The sequence below is a fragment of the Lissotriton helveticus genome, chromosome 1_1 (assembly GCF_964261635.1).
Source record: "Lissotriton helveticus chromosome 1_1, aLisHel1.1, whole genome shotgun sequence".
In the NCBI taxonomy this organism is placed as follows: domain Eukaryota; kingdom Metazoa; phylum Chordata; class Amphibia; order Caudata; family Salamandridae; genus Lissotriton; species Lissotriton helveticus.
The window spans coordinates 1,239,595,167-1,239,620,561 of record NC_136057.1 but is presented as its reverse complement, the minus strand read 5'-3'; the positions used below and the strand labels follow the sequence as shown (position 1 = coordinate 1,239,620,561).

Genomic DNA, 25,395 nt, shown 5'->3' with positions numbered 1-25,395 from the left:
CCACGTTTCCATTAATATTACTTTATTCATTATCTACAAACCAAACTTAAGCTACACAAAAATGTATATTTCTAAACCAATGCTTATAATTTATGCAACACCTTATTATTATGACTTGTGCACCTCGTTGCACAGTGTATTAAACTCTGTAGCCACTCTACATTAACTATAACTAGCCACTGTACCATGCACTGGGATAATATATAATGCTATAAGCATCGCATGGAGAAGGGGGGGTGGGGGGATTTTTGCTATTCTGCATTCACATATTTTGTTAACAGAAACTTTAATTTTTACCTTTTGCAAGAAGATTCTATATGTGTTACAAAAGTTATTTCAATGCTTTGTAATAAACACATGATTAAAAATTCCTACAGAAACTGCTAAGAAGTTCACCGTTTTGGTAAAGTTATGTAGTAAAAAAAGCACATCATTAAGTGTCAAAAAGTGTTTTTCTAAATTATGCTATAGCAAAAAGACTTATGAACTTTAGATATTGTTACATTTTGGTAAAATGTTTCCTTTTCTGGGAATTCTGTGATCACATTCTCAAACATTTAAGGTATATATTTTCAGATAAGCCACGCAGTCACACAATTTGCTCCAGGATCCAGAAATGGTTCAATGACCGATTCGGCGAGTACATTGAAGATTTTCGGTTTCAGCCTGAAGAAAATACAGTGGAGACAGAAGAGCCACTTAGTGCTAGAAGGTAATATTACTGAAGTCTGAATAGGTAATGTGTCCGTTAAACTGGATTTATTTTTGCTTGTTTGGCAACCTTTATTTGAACATCCAAATGTGCACAAATTTGCACAAATTCTCTCATTCCAGAAGCTTTCATAGATGAAAGGCCATGCATGCATATCTTAAACCAGCTGCCTTTTCCAACAGTTAAATCGCCACAATCCTAATTTCATTTGTGGTTTTTAATGGGGATTTTATATATACTTTATTTAAAAATGTATTGTTACTAATATCCATCATATATGTTATTTCAGTTCAAATTAGAGCTTAAATGTTGGTGTACAACATAGGATTTTTTTTGCATATCGTACCAGGTGAAATTATTATGAGCCAGAGCAAACAATTAACATTTGTTTTTAAAGGTCTATTTTTCATTTGTTAAAACCATTTTAAAATTCCTAGAAATTCATTTTGAACATTCCATCAGGAATATGGCATGCAATAAAACTATAGGTATACTAATGTGGCAACCTACATTTCATACCAGCTGGACTAGTCAGATTATACTTTAGCTATTTTAGAAACGCCATAAAAAGGTGTAGTGTCAAAGTTACACAAACAGATTCAGGTCAAAATTGACAATTACAAAAGCATATTGAATCATGGCCAGGATTAGATTAGCGGAGAGGAGTTCTCAAAGAAAAGCATTTACTCATTTTTAGCACCTAGAATCATTCTTCTGCTATGCAGTATGACTTTTAGAGAATCTTGCATCTTGATAGGTAAAGACAATCTGTACAATCCATTCTGAAATGCGACAATTTATTTCTGCTAGAGTGCAGCTAACTTGTCCAGATGAAGGTATCACTGGGGCCATTGATAGATTACACCTTAAACGATGTACTGCAGAAGAGTACAAGTCGCATGCATTACATACCTGGATGGACATAAACAAAGAAAATGCGATGTAAAGTCATTCGATTTTAATAAAGGCTATAGATGCACTGATAATTAACTTAAGTCACATTTATCACCCCCATTGTGAAATACGTTTTTTATAGTTTTCACTGCTAAGTTGAGAGACCCCTTAATATTTCGGCTACCTTTTGCATCTTGCCATTCTGTCATTCAGGAATGAGCTTTCCATTCTTAAATGACGTTTTAGAAGTGCCTTTGTCCACAGTACATGTAAATGCATATTTATATTTCTAGATTGCCCTCCTAAATCCACAAGATCCAGAGCCATTTCCGATGTTAAGGATATCCAAGCGATATATCTACTTACATTTAATCTAAATGGTTGTCATTTACATCGTTTTTTCGAAAGATGTGTAATGCCTCCCATCGTCATGGGCCAACTTTTGACATTCTTTTTTATGGAATATAAGAAACTAAAAGGCACAAAGAGAGATCATGCCAGTCCTACTGTGGTGCAGTCCCCTGATAAATTGTCTTAACAGACTGTTTCATTCTTTCTACTTTAGATCGCCATCCTCATTACTTTAGTATGTGTAACTGTAAATTAATCATTACATTCTTTTTAATTTCTTATTTAATTGCTCCCTCCTTAAATATTCATATTCGTATTACTACGTGCCCTCTTACCTTAATTTTTAAACATTAAATATGTGAAAATCCTTGCCTGTCTTTTCACAAATAACCACGCTACAACCCAGGTTTTGAATTGCTTGTATTGCCTTTCGCCTTAGCTTTTCACTTTTTGTAATCTTGTTTTATTTTATGTTTACTGAAACTGAGCATGGGATTTTAAGTATGTTCTCCTGAATTATTATGATCTATGAGTATAATTTATATTTAAGTTCGCTACAACTTTTTATTCAAGACTGCAGTTAGCTGCAATGCAGACCGGTAAGCTGAAGGTGCTTGATTTTTTTCATTTATCTGAGCAAAATCCCATACTTTGTACAACCTTTTCTTTCTTCTCTATATCTGTATCATGATCTTAAATCTTTTCATGTCCTTTGGCGTTCCCAAGTTTGTAATCTGCAAATTCTGCAACATAACATTCGATTTCCTCATGGAGATCATTTATTGAAAGTGAATTATACTAATTCTGATCTGGACCCCCGGAGTACCCCATGGTCCCTGAAGACTAAAGTTGCTCATTTATATTTATTCTCTGACTGCAGGAACTGAATTTTTGGTGAACGCTAGAATATCTGTAGTAGCATGAGTAGAATCCCAATGGAGAGTGTGTGTCTAGCAGGACCGCTCGTTCACTGGAAAACAATATCTTTAAATATGAACTCCTGGAGAAGACTGGGGCTAGTAAACACAGCATTCAAAGGATGATGGGTGTTGTGCAATTTATTCAGTTGTATAAGAGTAACACACACAGGTAAGTAGGATTTCTTAGTGGAATCAGTGTACTCTATAGCTGTAGACCAGCTACACTGAAATCATGTTCAGATCATATTCATGTTCACAAGTAGCTCTGCTTCGCTAAGTGTGGCCAGAATTTCCAGCACATAATTCTGTGGTCTGGCTTCAATAAAATCTTGCAGAAACCTGCCAAAATCAACCACTTGTAGTGGACTTTATTAGACTGAAAAAATTCCATTGCTACCCGTGCCTGGATGGTTGCTTGGTAGAAGCAACTTCTAAGCAGATGACTGCATTAAACCTACTCTTAGTTCTCTTGACTTTTTTTAATTTTGGGTTCTTGTTGACATTCGTAAACTTCTCACTGAAATAAAGAAATATTCAGAATCGAGGGGCTTTTTTTGGACATGGCAAGCTACTTTCTTTCCTCGGACACTATGAATCTTTACTAGAGTGCAGCTTCTTGGGTTGTTGTCTTGCTGCATATTGGCATTTCCTTGTGCTAGGCTACTTTTAAAACCACTATATCCTCTTAAATTGGAGTTCTGAGATCAGAAGCTTGACAGCCTTTCTAAGTAATTCTTTTTCTACCCACCTCTGGTGTAATCTCTGCAGTTGTGAGGCTATTCTATACGCTAGCTAGTCAGAAGTCACTTTTGCCACCCACATTTGTAGGCCTGTGTCACAGCACATATGTATGAATATGGGAATGGGAAGCCATTCAGGGACATGGCTTAGAATGCTTTATGGGACAGAGCCAATTAACTTGTGCCAATTAATTTACTGTATTTGTAAGTACCTCACTAGAAGGACATTTCTGGTCATACACAAATTGTTTGATATTTGCTGACTTTCCTTTTAAAATCTCATAGTAGCAGAAAATAAGGGGCTCTCATTTATTTGACTTTTGCTGAGTGGAAATGGAACTTGGAATGATGCCTACGTGTCTGTTTACTTAGGAGAGAGTATACACCGATCCTCTAGACCTCTTCTGTGAAGACCTTGATGTCAAGTCAATAGTAAAATGAAATCTGGCACCAAACCCCAATGCAAAGGGAAGTGGTTAAAATGTTGCCTCTAATACTTGTCCAAGGGCATCAGTCATATAACCTGCTCCGTAACTGACAGGCAGTTATCCAGACTCTTGGTGAAGTCCGATGTGCAAGTTGATCTGTTTGGCAGACATTGAAGCCTAAGAAATAGACTAGCATAATCGTTGTCTACCATCAACAAGGCCATTAAAACTCACCTCACCAGTCTGGTTCATTTGCTCCCTCTGGTGAAATAGACGTGCCAGATGAGTCCACGTCATTGTCCTTTTCTGTCCAATGCACTAGCCTAGAGAACCAGTGGCATCTTACGAAATGTAGCTGCTCATGTAAATTAGCAATCCTAGTTTGATTATATAGCAAGCCACATCCACAAACCGTATCGGAGTCATACACCCTCCGTCTCAAGGGTTCACTATTTGTGTTCAAATGGGATTAACCTCAGTCTATTTCCCATGCTCTCGCTCTTCCTTAGCTGACAAGGAGTTACACAGTGCGAAGTCTCACACACTTATATGGACATTTCATTACCAGCCGCGGTGCGTCCATTGGGGCGTAGGGGCGTAGCTCCACCAGCCCACATGGACCCGCATCGCGGCCGCCGGCAAAATTACTGACTGTACAACAATGTACATAAAAATCAATACATTCATTCAGGTAATCAGCCGCCGGGAATCCGGGACACACCCGGCGATTTCGGAGAGTGCAGGGGGGTGGCCTGCTGCAGCTTGAGTGTCAGACAGTCACACACTCAGGCTGCAGCAGACCCTAGTGCGCAAGTGCGATTTAGTTTCCAACTAGCCGAAGCATGCGCACTGCGGGACCCAGGGGTACTTGTTCGCCTGCCACTCACCTGCCACAGCCCGGGTTTACAAAGGGCGACAGGGCGAGCAGCAAATGTGCCCCCCTAGCCAATCCTGGCGCTGCATGCAGCGCCAGGATTGGCTGGTCCACCGCGCGGCATCCATCATTGGATGCCGCGCGTGGGGGTGGCACACACACACTGCCTCTGCGCCACAACTTAATGTCCAATCACTGCATGGCTTCAGAGTGAAGCCATGCAGTGATTGGCCATTTCGCCGGGTGCGTGGGTTCCGTTCTTCCTCTGTTCATGGTCATATTTTTTCACGGATTTGGGACACCCTGTGGAATGAGACAGGCTGGCTGATATATTATAAACCATCCCCACTGCGGTCTGTTAGTGGGAAATCCACGTGGTGGCAATCCTGGGCTGCCTGCCTCCGCCAGTCCACCTCCCACCGCTGACCCCACGCTACAACAAGCACCTCTCTCTGTGGTAACTGAGTGTGGCTCCACCCTCCGACATAATGCTTGTGAGTGAGTTGGGGGAGAAGCGCTGCGCAGACAGCGAGGAGGAAGAGGCACCGCGCTGTGCGAGGGAGTGGAGAAAAGTGCACACAGTCATTCCGTTGAGTGAGAGGGGCGCTTCGCAGGCAGTGAGAAGTGACTTCACAGTCAAGTGAGAACACAGCACAAACGCACGCAATGATATAGGTGAGTGAGGGGCACTGCACAGGGAAGTGGGAATCAAGGATTACGCCGAGTTTTACTCTTGATTTCCATGACATTAAAACAAGCATTTCCTGCGGCAATCTCAAAGCCATGCAGTCTTCATTACCTTTAAAAAAAACAGACCGCATATCTTTCCACGTTTAGAACTGCTCCAATTTACAAACATGAGACACTTTTGTTGGTATTTAATTCCTTTTATTTTGGTGCCCGGGGCTAGTTTTCGTCCATGTCCGACCCTGACAGCAAATAAACATTTTGAGTTTGTTACTCCAGGAGAGAAGTCATCAAAACATCATGCAAATACACAAGGCGCTTTTCTGGCTGCACAATCGGTTTCAATAAACCCCACAGATGTCCTTAGACGAGAAAAAACGAGATAAATATGCTTCTCATTTCGGGAATTAGAATACTCCGAAATGTCACCAGTGGATGCTCGTGCCAGCAGGATGTGATGCTAGGATAATGCCCTCGCCCTCGGAACACTTTGCCTAACAACGATATCATTGAAACTTGGCACCGTGGAGGAGCACCCCTGCACGCACGCAGCGCCACGAATGACAGCGTCACGGCGCCCCCCACCAGAGTCCGGTAGTCCTCTTCAGACTGCGAGGGGGCGCTGTGCTGGGAGGAGCGCTCTGCAGACAGCAGGGAGAGCAGACGATGAGCGGGAGAGGAGCACTCGGCCTACATTCCATCCCTGCTCCCTCGGGGTCCTCCATTTTCTCCTCAGGGGGTCTCCCGCAGGATTTCAAACTGCCACTTGTTATGAAGCAATCCTGGGTGGATTGTGGCGCAGCACGGCAGGCCTACTTCACTTAATTGAACTAATCGAACTATTACACCTGCAATTAGAGGTACAGGACTGGAGGGTGTGTCCTCATTAATTTTAATTAGAACTTTCCCTAATATAAATGTTTAATATATGCCCTTCTGACTGCTCTTTGTAATAACTGGGTTATATTAGCGGAATTGTTTTCTGCTACTTAGTCGGCAAGACGGCTCAACAGTGCTTAAAATGAGCGGGTACTGCCCAGTACCGAGTTCTTGCACCACTTTAATTTGAAAGGGAGAGCACATGCACTTCTCAGCACTGTTGTAATACACTCAAAGGGAGAGTACCAGCACTTCTCTGGAGCAGACAGGCACTCTGAGTTAGCAGCTGAACTTCTATATTTCCATTTTAAGTACTGAGGCTCAGTGAATTTAACTTTCATATCACAAATCTCATGATCAGCATGTCATCAATATGTCAGGGCCAATGCGTCCTTTCATGTTTAGAGGTCAATACATAATTTACCATTCCATTGAGGTTTAATAGCACTTGCATTTACAGTGCTTAGAAGTTGACAAGGGGTTCATGGTGCACTATATCTAAAAAATAAAAAATTAAATACCACTGCGACTAGCCACGGCAATGCCAAAAGCTTGTTTAGCAAAGCAAAATCTGAGCTGGAGGTAGCCACTTTCTGAATTACTACAGATCAGTAACAATTCTTCACAGCGACTCCACCTGCTGAGTAAAAGCAAAACCATCACTAGTTGTTTTTCACATCAAGAAAGCGGGGCGGAACAAACATTTGCCACCTACCTTACAAAAACTTGTTACATGCCCTGAGTTAAGTCACTACAAGTCACTCTGGTATCCTAATTTTCGTTTAGTAGAGAAAAAAACAAATTCTTCATGTATGTGAGGCTCAGACACAAAATTGACCATGAGACCCAGAGCCTGTCTCTGAGTCCAAGAGGGGCACCTGCAGAGCGCACTCTAGTTAGCACACGAGCACAGCCTGTATCTCTGGGACATCTACTGTGAGCATTGGTGGCAACATAACCCACTATTCTTTTAAAAGGGCTTTTAAACTGTTTTGAGCGCCTGCTTGCATAAAGTTCCTCTAGCATGTCACAGACACTGAAATGACTTCCCAGTCTGCAAGTCCATCTGCGTTGTACATATAGTGCCTGGTAGCATACTAGATGTTTGAGAATGTGTATGCTGTAGCCAGAGGGATCATTTTTTGGATTGCCAAGGTTGTCACGTGACACAAGATTTTGTGATTCAGCCTCCCTAGACCGTGGTATTGCACTGCCTAAATTTATGTGCTACAGGGTGTAGCTCGACACTGAAGTGTGGATGAATGGAGACTGCTACTTTTAGAAAATCTATGACCTATTTAGCAAGGTATTGTGTAGTAGACCTTGCTCAGCTTTTCTATTTGGTTGATGGTGGTGGTGTCACTAGCTGTCGTTGGAGGGAGAGAAGTTTCTAAGCAGGACCTGAGCCTTCTGTTCTCTTTTGAGTGGCCCTTCTGGTAAAACTGACCGCAAGGTGTGGTGCTTCACACAAGTTGTGCTCATGTGACGGGTACTCCTGCTGGGAGCCAGCATAATCACTCCTGCTGCAAGAGCCGTCATCCTACACAAAATCAGCAGAATGAGAAGCAAGTTATGAAAAAGAAACACTTCAAATTGGTTCCTGAACTGTAGATGGTAGATCAACATTCCTGATCAAGAAAAGATCTATCCGGCTTGGTTCCGGTTCCAGGTTGCTGAGCTGCCCATCAAAAGCAGATCGCCAAGGAATTGTGTCCAGGTCTAATGTGCATGAACCTGAGAGACTGCTTTCCAGCCCTACCAAAGACCAGATTCGAACATGGTTGCCCATTCCAGTAGTCGCTACAGGGGAAGAAAGGGGACCTGTGCAGACTCTACTTGATGAGCCCTCAAGGGCCTCGCTCCAGCATCACGGTGCGGAGGAAATCATCCTCCCACCGTGAGTGATGGAACGTCTGTCCAGAGCGACTTGACTGACCCACGGCGGTACTCACAAGCCTATCGCAGAGGGTGAAACTGAGCTGTCCCTACGAGCTCAGATGGCCGTGAGCATGGCTGTTCACCCCATGCAGACAAAAGCCGCACATTTCCGGAGTGTTTCCCACATCAGGTGAACGCCAATGTTTGAGGCATTGACTTAGTTGTTAAAGCAGATGTTGGTAGACTTTTAAAGATGACTGAAACCCACAAACAGGAACTGCAAAGTCAACTGACCCAAGTGTCACATAATACAGGAAAGCTGTTCCACTACACCATTTGAACATGCGTCTGTGCTTAATTCAAATGTCTTCTCTGTATGTCGAACCCCTTAGGATGCATTCCTATAGTTCTTTTCAACATAGGCTGCAATATATTTTCATGCGATTAAAAGAACTTCTTATTTGTTTAAAAAGGAAAGCACTGGTGTCTGTATTCACTCATTTAACCTATTGCTTGAGTTCTGAGTCTTTCCCCTCCTCGATACCTTCCCAAACAGCTTTGAACTGCTCCTGTGCAATCGCTGCTCTTGCTGTCCGGTGTTTTAAGGATTAACTTGGCCCAATATGCAGCGCTGTACTAGAAGGAATTCCAACTCACCGGAGAATAAGGCCCCATCAACCACATTTGATGTCCACTACCCTCTGCTTGCCCTGTGGCTTCTGGTAGAGTGGGGTGAATGCAGGCCTACAGCTGATGTGCCCTCCGTTGGGTCAGCGGCCATTGAGGGAAGTGGACGGATAGCCTCCTCTTTGCAGAGATGGTCCATGTTTCTGGCGGTGAACCCTCACAGAGCCGCAGTTATACGCTGCAAAAGCACGAATATTCTGGAGTGAGTAGAGGACAAGTGTGCAGCATCCTTCCTCACATTACGACAGTAAAAAAGCATACCATATGCACATGAATCAAATGTTCCAAAAAAGGTTGAAAGCGCACACATACCAAAATGGTAGTTTTAACTTGCGCAAACTTGGTTAGCATGAGTAATGAGACCTTAAGTGTGCTTTCTCTCAGTCCTACTTTGCCTTTTATTTGGCTAATGCGCCGCATGGTGCCATTTGATAGCTTTTTGGAGCATCGCCGTTTCTCTGCATCGAGACTGGTCGATGAGAGCATCTGTTAGTCCCTTTGGCGGTCTGCTATGAAATGTTACGCAAACTCTTTTATGTATTGAAAACAATAGGTCTGCCTTCAGCTAGCTAAAAGCCAAAACTTAAAAAGAAACTCCACAAAAATAGAGTTGGCAGCAAAACCAACCTGAAACATTAAGTCTTGCTGGAACCATTTTCAATGTAACTAAGAAAATGCAAAATGTAAACCAGTAATCAGAGTCCTCGAGCCTGAAGTAACCTGTCAAGCAATGCAGGACTCAAGGCGTGACCCAGAGCAAATAGGTTTGAGGCTACGCCGGTCTTGGTAGGGACTGTGATGATGGAGCAGCAAGAGACGGCAGCAACAAAATCTCTCAAAAGCCAGTGCTTCTCTCAGACCCAGAGCATTTCTGCTGCAGATACATGGCGGTGAATGCATTAAAACCACATAATCTTAGGGTCTCCCCCAGATTTGTGCACAGGTTCTTCTGGAGAGCCGTCCAACTGTGTTCATGGCTGTGTAGCCAGTCCTTGTAGTTCTTTTACCCTCTCTAGGAGGGAGAGCAGCCTGAAGAATTCCTATCTTTCCTAAACAAGAGATTACATATTTGAATAATGTTTTTATTGCTGGGTTGCTATTACATGCATATCTGATATTTTATTAATTTTACAGGTTTCTTTATCACGCTGTAAATTTTGCTTTGTCATTTCGCTTTTTTGCCCATGTATGTTTCCTATTCCTCCCCTGTTTTTTGTTATTTGACTAGTTCATTCATCCTCTTTTGTATGGTTTAAGGGAGGGGTAGTTCCACTTGTTTTGTTATGCTTTAGAATATGCTGTAGAACCTTGCATGGTCATTCTGTGGTTATACTGAATAAGCAGCTACCTATGTTATGCCATCTATTAATGGAATAACTGCACTTTCACAATTGCTTTATTAACCTTCCTGCTTTCTCAAATTTGCTTGAAAATGCACGATTTTTCTTCTTTTTTTTCAAACTTTTCTTGGGGGGGTTATCCCCCCAAACCCCCCTTATGGGGTTCAGGCTCGCTCGCTGCGCTCGCTACGGTGCAGTATGCAAATCACTGTGCCCCACCACTTTCAAATGTCACCCACCGCCCCTGTTCATTACATACAGTGGCAGATGCATGGAAAAGGTTGCTGGGTAAACCACCATTGTCAGTTGCGTTACTCAGTGTACATTTCATTGCTATTCCTTACAAGATAAATATTTTACTTCTATGCACATTCCACCAGAACCGTGGCGATGTTTGTGGCATTCTCCATACTTTTTCTGGCATGTAAGTTTTGTAGGGTGTCTGTCGGCCCCACCCCAAGCAATCTATATACCCCTTACATTCCATACTCTGGTAATGGTAAATTTGAGTAGACGGTTGATGCTGATATTGATAAGGTTTTAATTCATGACCAATAAAATTCATTATTTATTAATTTATTCTGTTTGGGGGATTTAGGCAGATAAAAAAGTTTGACATTCATTGCTTAGTTTTCAGCAACATTAATTGAGGGTGATAATGTCATTGATGCATGATATCTTGACATATAGCTGCTTGTCATTAGTCAATTGATATATGGTAATTCCAGTGCCCATCAATATTTGATTTGCAGAGAGCTGCTTGGTAGATTACATGATGTGGCTAAAAAAAAGAATTGAGCGACACCAAGGTTCATTTGTTCAATTGACGAGTGTTTCCTAGTTTTCTCCAGTTGGTGTGATGATTGAGAGGTGAAGGGCTGGTTCAAGATCTGATCTCAAAATCAGTAAAGAATTCAGGGAGTTTTATTGGCCAGTGATTATCAACAGTGTCAAAAGCTGCTGAAAGATTAACCAGTATTTGTAAGCAAAGGTCTCTTCCTTCTATAAAGTGATAAATTATACATTTCAGTGGCGACCTTTAAAATATCTGTTTCTGTGCGAACCGAGCTCTGATACTTTATTGGCAGTGTGGAGATAATTATTGTGACTGTTACTTGTAGTCTATAGGCGTTCTCTTACTTATAAAACCATTCTGCCTATATCTTTGGCACTGGCTAAATCCACCACTTTCATAAGAAGGCAGCAGCAGAGATGCATATATGTAAATACAGCTGTACAGTGCCGGCTGTGGAAAACGTACTAACACCTGTGAGACGTGGTTTCTGGTGCCAGGGTATGCACAGGATGGAAACCGGGGAGATACCCTAAACTGCTCCTGAAATGTGAGTCTCACTCAAATGTTAGAGCTATGACTGTCTATTTAGGAAAAAATATGTTTTTCCTTATGCTAAAAATGTCTCGAGACTGTACTAAGGCCCTCTTGCATGGACAACAGGGAAAACCCCGAGCACATTCAGTAAATTGTGTCTGTTTTTCTGACAGTCTGATGTACCCACTGCCCAAATGGCTAGGCCAGCCGTATAAATATAGCTATTCATTTATAGAAATTCAAAATGAAAAATGTAATTTCTCAGCAGCTATTTTAAGAACTATTACATGGACTGTGATTTCTCTTAGAAAAGTTGATAATCTCTATATCTGGCTTTGTCTGCAGGCTTTTGACATGCACAGCAGGTATTCCTTTATTTTTCATGCCTGGTTTAAATGCATGTGATCTGCAGGGAGCAACGCATTTTTCTCCTGTACGTGGCTTAAAAGTGGGGTCAGAACTGCAGCATTAATGCAATCACAGGTTAAATTCCCCAAGTGTCGATCTGAATGTAGTGCTTTAACTACATCGATAACTCAAGCCACAACTCTAATGGGATTTCCCATAACCTGCTTGCCCATGTTATCCTGTCCCCAACTTTGTTTATTACCCCAGAATGGCTTCCTGCTCGACCTAGAAGAGTGAAGGCGGACATACCGTCATGTGTGGGAGGGGAGATGAGAAAGGAATGTGGAGCAAGTGAGAAACTTTGTGATGGAGAGATGCATAGGCAGAGGGACAAAAATAGACCGGCCAGAGGCAGCCGAAAGTAGGGGGAGAGGATGATGAACGGCGGACTGCACCAAAAGGGATGCAGAGAACATTGGAGAACAGAAGAGTGCAGATGGTTGAAGAGTTGAGATTAGCGAAGACATGACCCTAGAGGCGAGTGAGGTAGGGAGTAACCAGAGATGGATAAAGGGTTGAAAAGGGGATTGGATGTTGTGGTAGTCATGTAGAGCGTAAAGTAGGGGGCGGGGAATCACAATCTAAACATAAGGGAGCAAATCCAGTCATAGCAATAACACCAACCTTCTGTAGGGTAATAGGATTGGAAGTTATTTAAATTAAAACTTACTTTTTTGATAATGTGACCTTGAACTTGGGTGCTGCAAGTGTCCACTACTATTTTAATATTCTGGTTACGTTTTCCATAGAGGGTTTTCTCAGGGTCTGGCAGGAGTGTCATAAAGCTTCTTATGATATGATTTATGACTGTATAATGGCCCTCAAGTTAAAAATAGCAGGCCACGATAAAAGCACGGTCTGCTTCTACTTTCAGTACTATGATGGTCGGTGTTGACTGCCAACCTGTCCGGGCTCCTGTTCGTTGAAGCAAACCGGTTTAGCATTACCCATTGCAAAAAAGAAACATGTTACGATTCGGTTCTTTTCTAACGTGTCAAGCCTTTTACTTACATTTGACAAGCGAAAGTATGCATCAAAAGTAATTGCGAAGAGACTGGTCTTTCAAAGTAGTAAAGGGCTTAACAACTTTTAATGCAGAAATGCATGACATTTGTACGCAAGTCCGGTTTGGTGACTCTCATACTATGAATTGTTGCTTTCTTTGTCTTGTACCAAATGGCACATGGTTGGTTCCGGGGGTGGGGGCTAGAGGGGAGAAGAGGTGGTGCTGTTGTGTGTTTCAGCATATGCAATAGAGCTAAATATTTTTTTTTATATTTTTCAGGTTAACTGAAAATATGAGACGGCTAAGTAAGTATTGATTGAAATTTCATGCTTACGGAAATAATGTGAGATGGGTAAAAGTTCTGCCAGGAAATGTTTTAGCCAGATAATTGCATTTGGTTTTCCTTTTGAGACTGTCTATTAAAAATAAAAAGTAGCTTCCTGGAGAAACACAAACAACTTAATGTTACAGCTAAAGCTGTATTGCTGAGGGAAATATCACCCTTTTGACATTCTCGAGTTGTGTTCTAGCTCTATAAAAGCACATCGGCTTTCTTATTGTCTTAATTACATAAAAATTAAATAAGTAATTTGCAATAAGTTACAAGAAGTTTTTTAGTCCATCTGTTTTTGGAATTTTGTGACACAAGTTGTTCTTTTTTTATGTCCAGTGACTTTTATTGATTTTATGTAACAAAAGGACATTTCAGCAAAGGAATAGAAATGTTCAGAAATGAAAGTCAAATTGTACTTTTGTAGTTGCTCTTACAATAATGCTTACTAATGAGAAACCAGAAAGAAGATTTACAAGATATTTATAATTTCATCTTTTGATACAACAAAGCTGACCACGTAAGCGACACTGATATGGTGGGTGTAGCTCATATAGTTCCCACCTCCTAAGAGTCTATTTTCTGCATTCGTAATGCGAATACAACTGCCATGTATCACACCTATTTTTGAAATCCAGGATTCAAAGGATAGGAAAAGGGGAGGAAGGAATGACATGGCACCCAGCTATCAAGACGATACATTTAACTCGGCAATAGTGCATGTTCTGGATGTGTCTTAATAAAGGTCCACAATATACAATGCTTCATAACACATACTGCTGATAGATAATAAGCATACAGTCAACTAATACCTCAACACACATATATTCTTTTATGTAAAGAGTGTCGGAGGTTTATCTTTAAAATATTTACGAGTTCCTACATAAAACCTACTGCATACCCATAACGCTACACACACTGGGATTGACTAACTCAGACACCTGTTGGAAATGCGACACAGATCAAGGCACCATAGAGGGTATGTTTACAGGTTTAAAAAAGTTTGAATTATCGGTCCAAATTCAATACGTCTTCTTCACTCTACAAGGATCCCTACTAAATCTTAATTCGTTTGGGAATTAAGGTTATACTATCAGAATGGAAATCCACCTCGTTGCTGTCTTTTAATAAATGGTTGGCTCTGCTCTGTACCACTAGAAGTCCTGACAGTATAGCATATGCTTCGTTCCATCCCTGTCCCTGGCCCCGCATAAGATTTGAGAGCTTTGATGTAGATCCTCAAAAATCCAAACCCTCTGAACTCGTACATCAGTGGTTCTTGGGTTACCATGGGTCGTCTCTGCTGGCTGGCAGGGAAGACCTTCATTGTTGTGGTCTGTGAGGATTAAACTACTGAGCTGTCTCCCTGATTATTACAACAATGTTAGCAACGAGTACCGCCAGACCTAGTCAATAGTGGAGAGAACCTGTACGCAAAAGCATCTTCATCTGACTGTCGTCTTGTAAATGAGAATATTTGATTATGAAAGCCACCAATACCATTTTCTACTTTAAAGTTGTTTTTTTACACCTACTACCCACTGTGCAACAGCTAACAGTAAGCGCAATGGACCTTATACACTACCCTTTTGATGGTCCAAAAAGTGTCCGAGCGTTTGGCTGACAACAAGCATGCTTACCTTGATATTCGTTATAAACCTTCCAAAGATCAGCGTGTGTTACATTTGAAATTCGTTCTGTGGTCTCACCAGTGCCCCGCAAAAAGACCTGAACATCTGTGTTCAAGATGCCCTTGGCAACCTTTCTCTGAACAGATCATGGCCTTCGTGCTGTAACCCCGCCTTCTTTTCATCATTGAAACAAAGAAAGGCTCAGTTTCAGTTTGGTGTTGTAGCCTGCGCTGCCATCTTATGACCAATAACATTATTACAGCGTACTGATTATTAATAGCCTATACATTAACACCAAACATTTTTCTGAGCATTCCAAGAGTTTGGGCCAGTATGGAATTCAACCAAGACATCATTCAACCGCCAAGTTATTTTTAGCTAATCCAGGTGCACCCTCAACTTGATGGGAGGAGCGGACTGACACCTCAAGAAATTGTGTGGCTTTGGTAAGGAGTGTAGTAAGGAGAACCTTGTTAATAAGTGTCTTAGGCAAAGAAAGACCGCACATATTTAAATATTTCCCTGTAGTTCAGAAACCTCCAAGGTTATGCCATACAGAATGTCTATATGTGTATATATAAGGAAGCTAAACACAGATTGAAAATATGATTTGACAAAACCGTGAATATTGCAGTGATGAGCTACTAGTTTCATATTGCCTCAAAGAGAAAATTAAACATGTGAAGAGCTCTTTGCCTGCCTCGGATAATTGGCAATTAAATTTTCATTTCTAGAAACGTCGAAGGAACTGATAAATCCAGTGCTCAAGTGCGAAGATGCAGGCGAGACTGTAGGCTGAAAAAAACGACGCTAATGAAAGAACTTAATATCACAGAGGTAGTTGAGCAGTTGACTTCTTGTGTGAGGGAAATAGAGCTTACAGAGTACAAGGAATGGAGGTAAACTGCTGAAGCTGCTCTGAGTGATTAGTTGAATGATGAGGTAGTAGTTGTGTACAAACAAATCTCAACGGGAAATAGAAGGTCGAGCAACTGTAGTGAGTGGGCAAGTAAAGGATTTGATTCATGCAAATTTCAAACCAGTGTTGTAGTACTTTTTCATAGCTCAGACTGCAAAAATTCATTTGCTTTAAAGATGTAGGAGGTATGGAAGGAGAGTCAATTTGCCAAGAAAGTGTAGGGTTAGGGGCAAAGTTAGTGGTGTCAATTGAGGGTGAGGACACGTAGAACTCTAATGTATGGAGTATAGAAGAGGTTAGGTGAAGCGAGGAAGAAGTCGTAGGCCTAAAGCAGAGTTTTTGATTAACAGTATAGTCTGTACACTTTATGGTAAATTCAGGCTCCATGTTTACTATAGTGTCAGAATAATCATAGATGAGAACATGATGGTCTGTGTTTAGGCGAAAAGATATTAATCCCACTGACAAGCAAGGAAGCAGCATCAATATGTTAGGATACGTGTGGGCAAATATAGTGTTGTGGGAGAGGGGGATCATGTGCAAAGTTTACATAAGCAAGTCAGGACCTTATATTCTAGGTTTTGTTCATCATGTGACCTTCACATCATCATTGTCGTCAATCTCTAGGGTAAAGACCAGAAAATGGTGGTGAAGGGTGAAGGTCATCAATAAGGGGGGGGTATAGTGAGCAATGCCAAGGATGAGAGAAGACAAGTTAGGAGTATCACGTGGCTAAATACATACATGTGTAATTGAAGCAGGCAACCCAATGTGTGAGGCATTGTGAAAGTAGTCTACCGGTTGCTATCAGGGAGAGGAGTTGAAGAAAATGCTGAAGGATGTGGCCATAGGTGGTGAGATAGAACTCATGAGGCTGGTGCAGTGGGTATCCCCTGTGGTCATAACTTAACAAGCAGATGGAAAATTACAGTTGTGCTTCGGGCTTCACAGCCTGAATTAAAATATCATCAACAGTTTACAGTTGCCCTACATTGGGGTTGGCAAGATGGTTATAGTTTGAAGGAAGATTGATATTTTTCAAAGTTGAATCTTCGGCACACCTACCATCATATTAATTAGCACTCAGAGTTTCAGGTGATAATGACCCAAGGATTTTAACATTTCAGCCACACCCTTTGGTCTTGTCTCTATGGCATGTATTTTTCAGAGCATGATGACCAACATCTTAAAGGCGCATGAGCAAGTCAACATTATAATTCTTGAGCATACTGTGGACGAGCACAACTTGATTTTGAAAAACATTTTGAACCTGCTGGGTAGAGCCGGTGTGACATTGCATAAAGAGAAGTGCCAATTACTTAATAAAGAAGTCAAATATTTGGCTGAACTGTTCCCATAAGTGCAGGGTTAAGAATGATTTGCATGTCACTGGGTCCAAACTGAGGTGGTTTGGTATGAAAAATAACAATGGACTGGGATGCGGCCCGAGTAGTTAGCAGTGGCTGAAACAAATTTAAGCTCTCCATCCATTGCTTTTTATGTACATCAGTAGCTACAAGAGAGAGCAGGTCCAGTTCTTCAGGGCTCCTCTTAGATCCCAGGCAGCAGGTCCAGTCTTCTGTTCTTCCTATGGTACAGAGAGTGTTATAAAGAGGGTGACCTGAGATGCCACAAGTATACCTGACACTAGCTTGTGGGTGGTGGAGACTTCCGGCTCCTCCCTAAAAAATAGGGTAAAAGTTCCCAGTGGTAATCCTACACACTTTTGCTGCATTTTCTGACTGACTACTTCAGACCATTCAGCACTGTCCCTTTCTGCCTCAATCCTGGATGCTGAAACCCTTTGCCCCTCGTGCAGAGGCTGTATACCTACCCAGAAATGTGACTAGAATAATAAGCAGACTTTCCTCTGTGGTCACGCCAAACCGATTCTGGGCAGCTCCTCTCTGACTCGTATTGGTGCCAGTCTTCCTACAGAGAAAATAGATTTTGAGTGGGGTAGTCACTGTAGCGACATTAGAACATTAAATATCTATATGTTCTAATTTTCAATACCATGCACCCTGCCTTTTAGGTTATATGGCCTACATAGCAGTGACGTATTAATATATAAAAAGGAGGTTTTGACCTGCAATAGGGATTATTTAGACAGGATGATTTGCTGTTTTGACATGGCTACAGTCAGGGTAGAATAGTAGAAAGGAAGCCACGTTTGCCCTTCCACTGTAGTGCGTGGCACAATAGATTCTAATCTACTAGTGACATTGCACTTGGAGGCCCTGGTTATAATAGGCACTCATAGGGAGGCTAAATATGCCAAATATAACATTTCAACCATATTAAGGAGGTGGAGCTCAGGCGTTTTACTTTTGGTTAGCAGGGGTAAAGAGCTCAGAGTTCTATAGGAAACAAAAACAGATACGGCAGACCTCTGCGGGTACACCACACATAAAACATGGTAGTTTCCTACAGTTGCCATTGAGGTATGAGGACGCCATTTGATTTGATATGATTTGAGTGTGTCATATGTAAAGGAAATACAAGGTTTGGGGTTGGAAGATGTGCAGATTTGCTCACAAATGCAGGATTCTGAGCAGCCCTTGTGTTTTTGGTCTTCATTTGTCAGCTATACACATTAACTCATAAAGTGAGGTTTGCTTTAGTCTTTTTTGGAGGTTGATACTTGGTTACATTACTGAGTGACATACCAAATCCTATCAAGGTACTCGGGGATATTTTTGCCTCTGAGGTTGTGCTGTCATATCTTGTCACCGATAATGGTACACAATTAACTTTCAAAGAAATAAAAAGATTTTTAATGCAATTGGTTGTGAAACCTTGTTAAAACGATTGTGTATATTCAAGTGGAATGGAAGAGAGGACAAGCCTTATGTTTACAGGAGTCATTGAAATGGCTGTAGAAAAACTGTCAGAAGCTGTGTGCGTGCTTGCGAATAAACCCACAGGTGAAACTTCCTTTATAATTAGAGGACATATTGGTCAAACCAAACTGATCCCGAAATGGAAAAAGAAAAGTCACCGAGCGTGATGGTGTGTGTGTGATGTTGGCATGGCGAAGGGGTGTAGCAGTATCAAATCATTAAATGAGGGTGATTGTGTAAAAGTGAAGACTGGACATCTGATTTTGGGCTTGTCAAAGTTTAAAAGTCCTTATAATGTTGCATTGAGAAGAAATTATGTCACATTACAGAATGGTTAGATAACTCTGAATCAAAAATGAAGGCTAAATGGCAAAGCAACCTGTGAGGAATGTGATTGAAGGATTTGTAGGGCTGCCATACTGATGGCTGATGCTGTGTGTTTTGGGAATGAGGTTGTTCCTCGGGATGTACATTCGGGTGCATGGAAGGAAATCCGAATGATCACGGTTCTGGTTCCAGTGAAGGAGATGCGAGTTTCACTTTAAGGTCAAATCAATCAAGAGTCAATAGACTTCCCATCAGACTCCGTGTGTGTGGTAGTGTTTCATCTTCAGAATGAGCAAAAAGTTTAAACGGTGTGTGTGGAACCAAATCTGTTTTTTATTGTCCTTCGTTTTTTCGTGTCTGTCTGTATGCTTGTAAAGAAAGAAAGGTAATGTGTTGTAGTCGATCTCTTTGTGGAATGTTATGACATCAGTGGTTCTTTGGTCACAAAGGGTGTCCAGGTCAGTTGAGACTTTGCTGGCTGGCAGGGATAACCTCCACTGTTGTGATCATAAGGATTAACCAACTCCCTGCGGCGATAATTTCGCCACAGTGTGGGGATTTAATTAGGGGGCGTAACCTTGCGTGCTCAGGACGGCCCCCAACTGTCCTTCGTCACACTGGGTGTGAGCGCAGTCCGAACTCCACCCACTAATTATTTCTCTAGCGCAGGTGCGGAATTTGCGCTGCGCTGGGGAAGTGGCGGCGTTCAGACGGCTCCCGGCTGTCCTGAGCACACTCCCAGCGTGACTTAGGACGGCCGGGGGCCATCCTGAGCACACAAGTGGTTAAACATCTAAACCTAGTGAGTTATCTGCCTGATTTAACAGCAACAGTAGTATTGTTTATTAATTATTAATCTGAAATGAAATTATTATTAAAGCTTTCAGTTTTATTTATCTACTTCTTGTAATGAATGTGCTTTCCTTTAAAGAATTTTCAAGTACAGGTTAGTATTAAAAATGTTTTTGTGCTCTTCTTTTCAACCGTTGACCATATGTATACACCAATAAACTGGTCCGCATCCCAGTATCGCCTGTATTTGTATCTGTAGCTGATTGCTGCAGAGTTTTCAGTTTTAGTACTTGTAGGGACCATAATAAATTACCAACATCCAATTTCCCTCTTTAAATGTTGTTTTTAAACCGGCAAAGCTGAGATGGAATTCATTGGCAGTTTAATAATGACATGCATCTACATAAAGCACATTTACCAGTAATTTAGAGGATTTCAACATTTGTGTTAGGTACATTGTTTTTAAAAGACACTTTTATGCCATTGAAGAGGTTAGAAACGATGATTTTCATGGTGCAGAGAAAACATCTAGGTATATGTACCGGTTCACTACACTTTGTTAAAAATCATTTACCCATTGTGTGTTCTGTTGGTTTTAGTTAACAGTGGTATGTATTTGTAAATTATTTGTAATTTGGGAGCGACAAATGAAGTATAGTAATGGTGACCATTGTTAGTTGAGTTCACTGATGGACTGATGGTAGCAATTTTGATATTGACTAGAGCTTCTTCCTGATAACTTTATTAACTTTGTCATAGTAGACCAAGTTCTATGGTATATCTACTGCCACCTTTGAAATCTTGGACCCAGTTCAGATGTTTCTGGCTTTTTAAGCTACAGAGCATCCACCATATTGAACTATTCATCAGTTCCTTCAATTGCAGCTTCCATAAAAGACAGAGGCTTACCTTTTACTACTGTAAGACCAGTCATTCTTCGATTTTGCCCAGTCATTACATTCTTTTTTGTAAGTCTGGTGTAAGCCAAGACCTTTGGGTTGTACTAAAGTTATATACTATGTAATTACTTATAAGGGCTTTCAGTCAGCCTTCTTCATTCAATGGCCTGTTGCTTTGTCATTCACATTTTTATGTTGCCCACTACCAGATACAGCTGGGGGCAGTGCCATCCCACTTCAGTTATTGTCTAACTTGACTGTGCGTGATTGCATTCTGACCCTTCATAAAGAACACATCTGCATACGCCGCAGTTCCCTTCAGCCTCAGGGACTATTGTTCCAATGGGCTCTTTTTTAGACCCAGAATGTTTTCTTTTAGCCAGTGTTTTCTTTTTTAATACTGTTGAGTGTACAGCAACACCCACAACAATTCAGATGTACAAAAACCATCACAAAGCAAAGCAAGCCTTGTGAAAGCCAAAAGGTGGTTAGCGAGTGCCAGATCTATTGGATTAGCCAATTCTCGTTTCACCATGAGAGGTGCAATTGGTTCTGGACATCAGTCTCTTGGGTGATAATCATTGACCACAACTGATTATTAGTGGTAGTCCCCATGACCTTTTGCCTTGAAAAGTTGACATAAATACTAAGCTGTGAAAAATGGCTTCTATGTGCTACATGCTTGTCTGTTGTAAAAAAAACAAAAACAGAAATGTATTCTGGTTTCAAAAGAAATGCTTGGGGTCCTGATATGTAGATTTTCTATACCTGTGTATTACCCTTGCAGTCTACATAATTTGGAACTAAAATACGCTTAACTCTCTACGTGCCTCAATGTCCATTGGTTTGATAACATCTGACAATGAATAAGTGAGTCCTGTAGGGGGCCACTGTAGTAATCTGTATGTCATTCAGGAATATATTTGTCAATAAAGGGCTCGTAAGATGGCATAGCCATTAAGAATGTTAAACCTTTCTTCACTCAGATTACCCGATGCAATATGTTTAAATTGTCCACCCCTATCCCCAACAGATGATAACTTTTTAAGTTGCCAAGAATTTTGCATCTAGATCTCTGATAGCTTATGACCTCACCAGCTGTTAATATTTTAAAATGTTTCCTGTAGTGAAATGTATGATTTTTGTTTGCAACCTTATTAGTGCACTATCCCTTTTGAATTCGCTTTTTCCATCAATTTCCTTTGAGATGTTTGAGCAATTCTACTCCACCTACTCCCCCTTTCCAATGCCACCAGCCAATTTATGTGCTCGCATATCTCCTCGTCTAGTCCCTTAGGTGTGGCGTTCCTAGTGGGGTCAATCGGGGGCATAACGGAGGCCCCCACAGCGCACGCAAAGGGGGGAGGGGGCGGGTTCCTGGTTACCCTCCCCTCCCAAAGCCATGCCATTGCATGCCTTGCAGAATGCAGGCAACTGCATGGACTAAGAAAAAGGTAAACGCTCTGCAAAATGACCCTGCTTTCCCGAGAGGCCACCTGTAGCATGGGGGGGAGCAACCCCGTAGGGGGACCCCATTGAGCCCAACACCAGTGAATATCTGTGCGGCCTAGGGGACGAGTGACCCTCACCACAATTTGCAGGGTGGCCCTATCATTTTGTGTTGCGCCACTGGGCTCAATGTGCACCCCTAAACACTGTCTTTGTGCGCAATGTAAATGTCGTCTTAATTTGGGATCTTTACACTTCATCTGCTGGCGCACAATTTTTCCAGTTTCTGTTTGATCTGAAAGCAGCTGCTCGCAGAGCAGCGGCTCCTTATTGTGAGCTCTGTTCCTTCTGACCTTCCTCCCAAGACATATCGTTTCCGAGCCAAGGTCAGGAAGCTGTGGCGGATCTCCAGCTCACATTTCACCCAAAGTACTCCGATATACTGATACAATATCGGCTACCTTCACCCTTCTCTCAGACCATTAACGCACTCTGCTAATTGGCGCAGATTATGAGCATGCTGTGAAATGAATGCCACACTTGCCACGTGTAGAAGAACATTACTTTTCTTAACATATGGCTTTTTTTCGGTTGATAGCCAGATCTGGTTTTGTCCATATTTGCGCCCAATAGAAATACAGGTTTTAGAGCTAAAAATAGCTTGATAGTCCTCATACCCAGTTCTAATCGAGTCAGGCTGCGCGGAAATCGATTTTCTGCCTTGCAGAGACACTTTGTGTTTTTGAACTCCCAAATTTCTGTGCCGAAGGTACTTGCTGCCACACTTTTCATATGGTAGGCGAGAAGTACCGGGGCGCTATTGAGTTGAACCGGTGTGGGTTGGCGTGGCAAAGCATTGAGGTAACCTCAGCCATCTTAATAATTCACAGCCTCTCCCTTGCCATTTCTCATACGGGAGTTGTGAAGTGAACCTGAATGCCCACTGTCTTTTGTACCCTCACAGCAACTTATGTGCATTCATGAAAAGACCAAGGTTTTAAGGAGAGCCAGCATTCTCGTTGGTGAGCGCGTGAAGTGAGAGCAAGTTCTGATCCGGTCATAACCACAATAAGTAGTTGTAATCGGACCTAATAGGACCCCTCCTTTTGCTTGCTGATTGTCTAAAAGCTGTTCAGCTGCTTGTACCGTCATGCTTAGCGCCCTTGTCTAAAGGATGGAGCAGGACATTACGTCAGGCAGTACTTTGTAGGTGTGTACTTACTTGTGTATCTGGATGCATGCAGAGGTATGCAGCCGTTTTGTGTCCCAGAGCAAGATAGGAAGGCTGCGGAGACCTCCACTATGTACCTCAGCAGTGAACCCCTCAGAAGGAGGGCAATGGTGTCTTTATTCTCCAGTCCCTACTCCTTTTTTCAGGGCTCTGCAACACTAATTTAAACATCGAAAAAGTAAGAATGCTGTCTTTATTAAGGACCAGGCTTGTAACGGATCTAATACGAGTTGATGGTGGCAGATGCTATGAGTTTGCAGATTTTAACCCCACAAACACTTCTGTCGTGTGCTTAGTAGGACTAGGACTTGTGGTTGGTGGTACACCAATTATTACACCAGTGCTAGATATCAGCCGAGAGCAAACTGAAAACCACAGCTCATCCACCAAGACTTTTCCCATTAATTCATTTCGAAAGTCACACAGTGTGGCATGACTATTGTTCTTTCTCTGCTACATGGTTCTGTGCAAAGCCACAGGCTCTAACATGTTATTTATTTTAAATTTTATTTTGAAATTTATACAGCGCATAGCTGCCCCAGTGACGAGGCGTCCCAGCGCTACCCAAACAAATGACACTGGACCACTCCAACCCAAAGAAGTAGCCTACACAGGGAATAGCCAGGTCTTTATGGCCTTTCGAAATGCCAAATGGTTCTGAAGTCCTCTAATTGAGATCGGAAGAGAACTCCAAAGGTGCGCTGCCTGGACCTTGAAAGAACGACCACCAGCTCTGGCTCTATGGAATCGAGGAATACAAACTGAGCCAGAGTTGGCAGAGTGCAGGGGGCGATTAGGCACATATTGGACCAGGAGATCCGCTAAGATCGGCGTTCCTTAATGTGTTAACATTTTGTGGGCTACACACAGTTTTAAAGTGAATTCTTTTAGCTATCGGCAGCCAATGAAGTTTAGGCAGAAGGTTCGCAACTGAACAAGATTTAGGGAGTGCTAGCAGAGCACGTGCTGCAGCATTCTGAATTCTTTTGAGACGAGAAATACAGGATTTATTTGCACCTAGGTAAAGAGAATTGCCATAATCTAGCCTCGATAGAATTGTGGTTTGATGAATAGTTTGGCGGACCTTAGGAGAAAAATAGTCAAGTAGAGGTTTCAACCCTCTCAGGAGACCGAAACATGATCCCGCTAAGGCCTTTGAATGTGCGTCAAATGAAAGCTCACTATCTATCCAGAAGCCCAAGTTCTTAACTACCTTCTTTAACAAAGGTGCGGGTGTTAATTTGTCAGGCCACCACTTTTAAGACCAGAGAGCCTGTCTCTTCCCATCACAAGAATTTCTGACTTGACTGCATCCAGCTGTAAACAGTTTGCAGTCATCCATTCAGAAATAGCTAAAAGGTCCTCTTTAAATTTAAAAAGATTATCTTGACACTCCTTTGAGACGATAACTAACTGGGTGTCATCGGCATAGGAAACCAATGACAAACCTCTACTTTTTGCTAACAGAGCTAGGGGTTGAACATAGATGTTGAAAAGCGCAGGGCCCAATATCGAGCCCTATGTGACCCCATGTTTGATAGCATGCACCTGTGAGTGAAAGGTGGCACCACTACTTGAAAAGTTCTGCCTTTCAAGAAGGACTGGAACCACGCCAAGGCCGACCTTCTGACTCTGATATCGTGTAGACGACCTAGAAGGATGTTGTGGGAAACTGTGTCAAAGGCGACACTTAAATCTAAAAGAATTAGGGCTGCCGAGTTCCCAACATCTAGGCTGCTACGTATGTCCTCAGTCACTGCCAACAGTGCTGATTCTGTGCTGTGACGTGGACGGCAACCATTTTGTGAGGGGTCAAGAGTTTTATTACGCTCCACAAAT

At 42.0% G+C, this 25,395-nt stretch overlaps 1 protein-coding gene across 4 annotated transcripts in view; it reads left to right on the top strand.

The window, feature by feature from the left end:
• GRAMD4 (GRAM domain containing 4) overlaps positions 1–25,395 on the top strand; it is a 480,409-nt gene that overhangs the window by 348,125 nt on the left and 106,889 nt on the right. For all 4 annotated transcript variants that reach the window (XM_078679725.1, XM_078679714.1, XM_078679734.1 and 1 more), the window contains 2 exons: positions 577–712; positions 13,414–13,439. In XM_078679725.1, the coding sequence (XP_078535851.1) occupies positions 577–712; positions 13,414–13,439 (162 nt within the window). The remainder of the gene's footprint in view (positions 1–576; positions 713–13,413; positions 13,440–25,395) is intronic.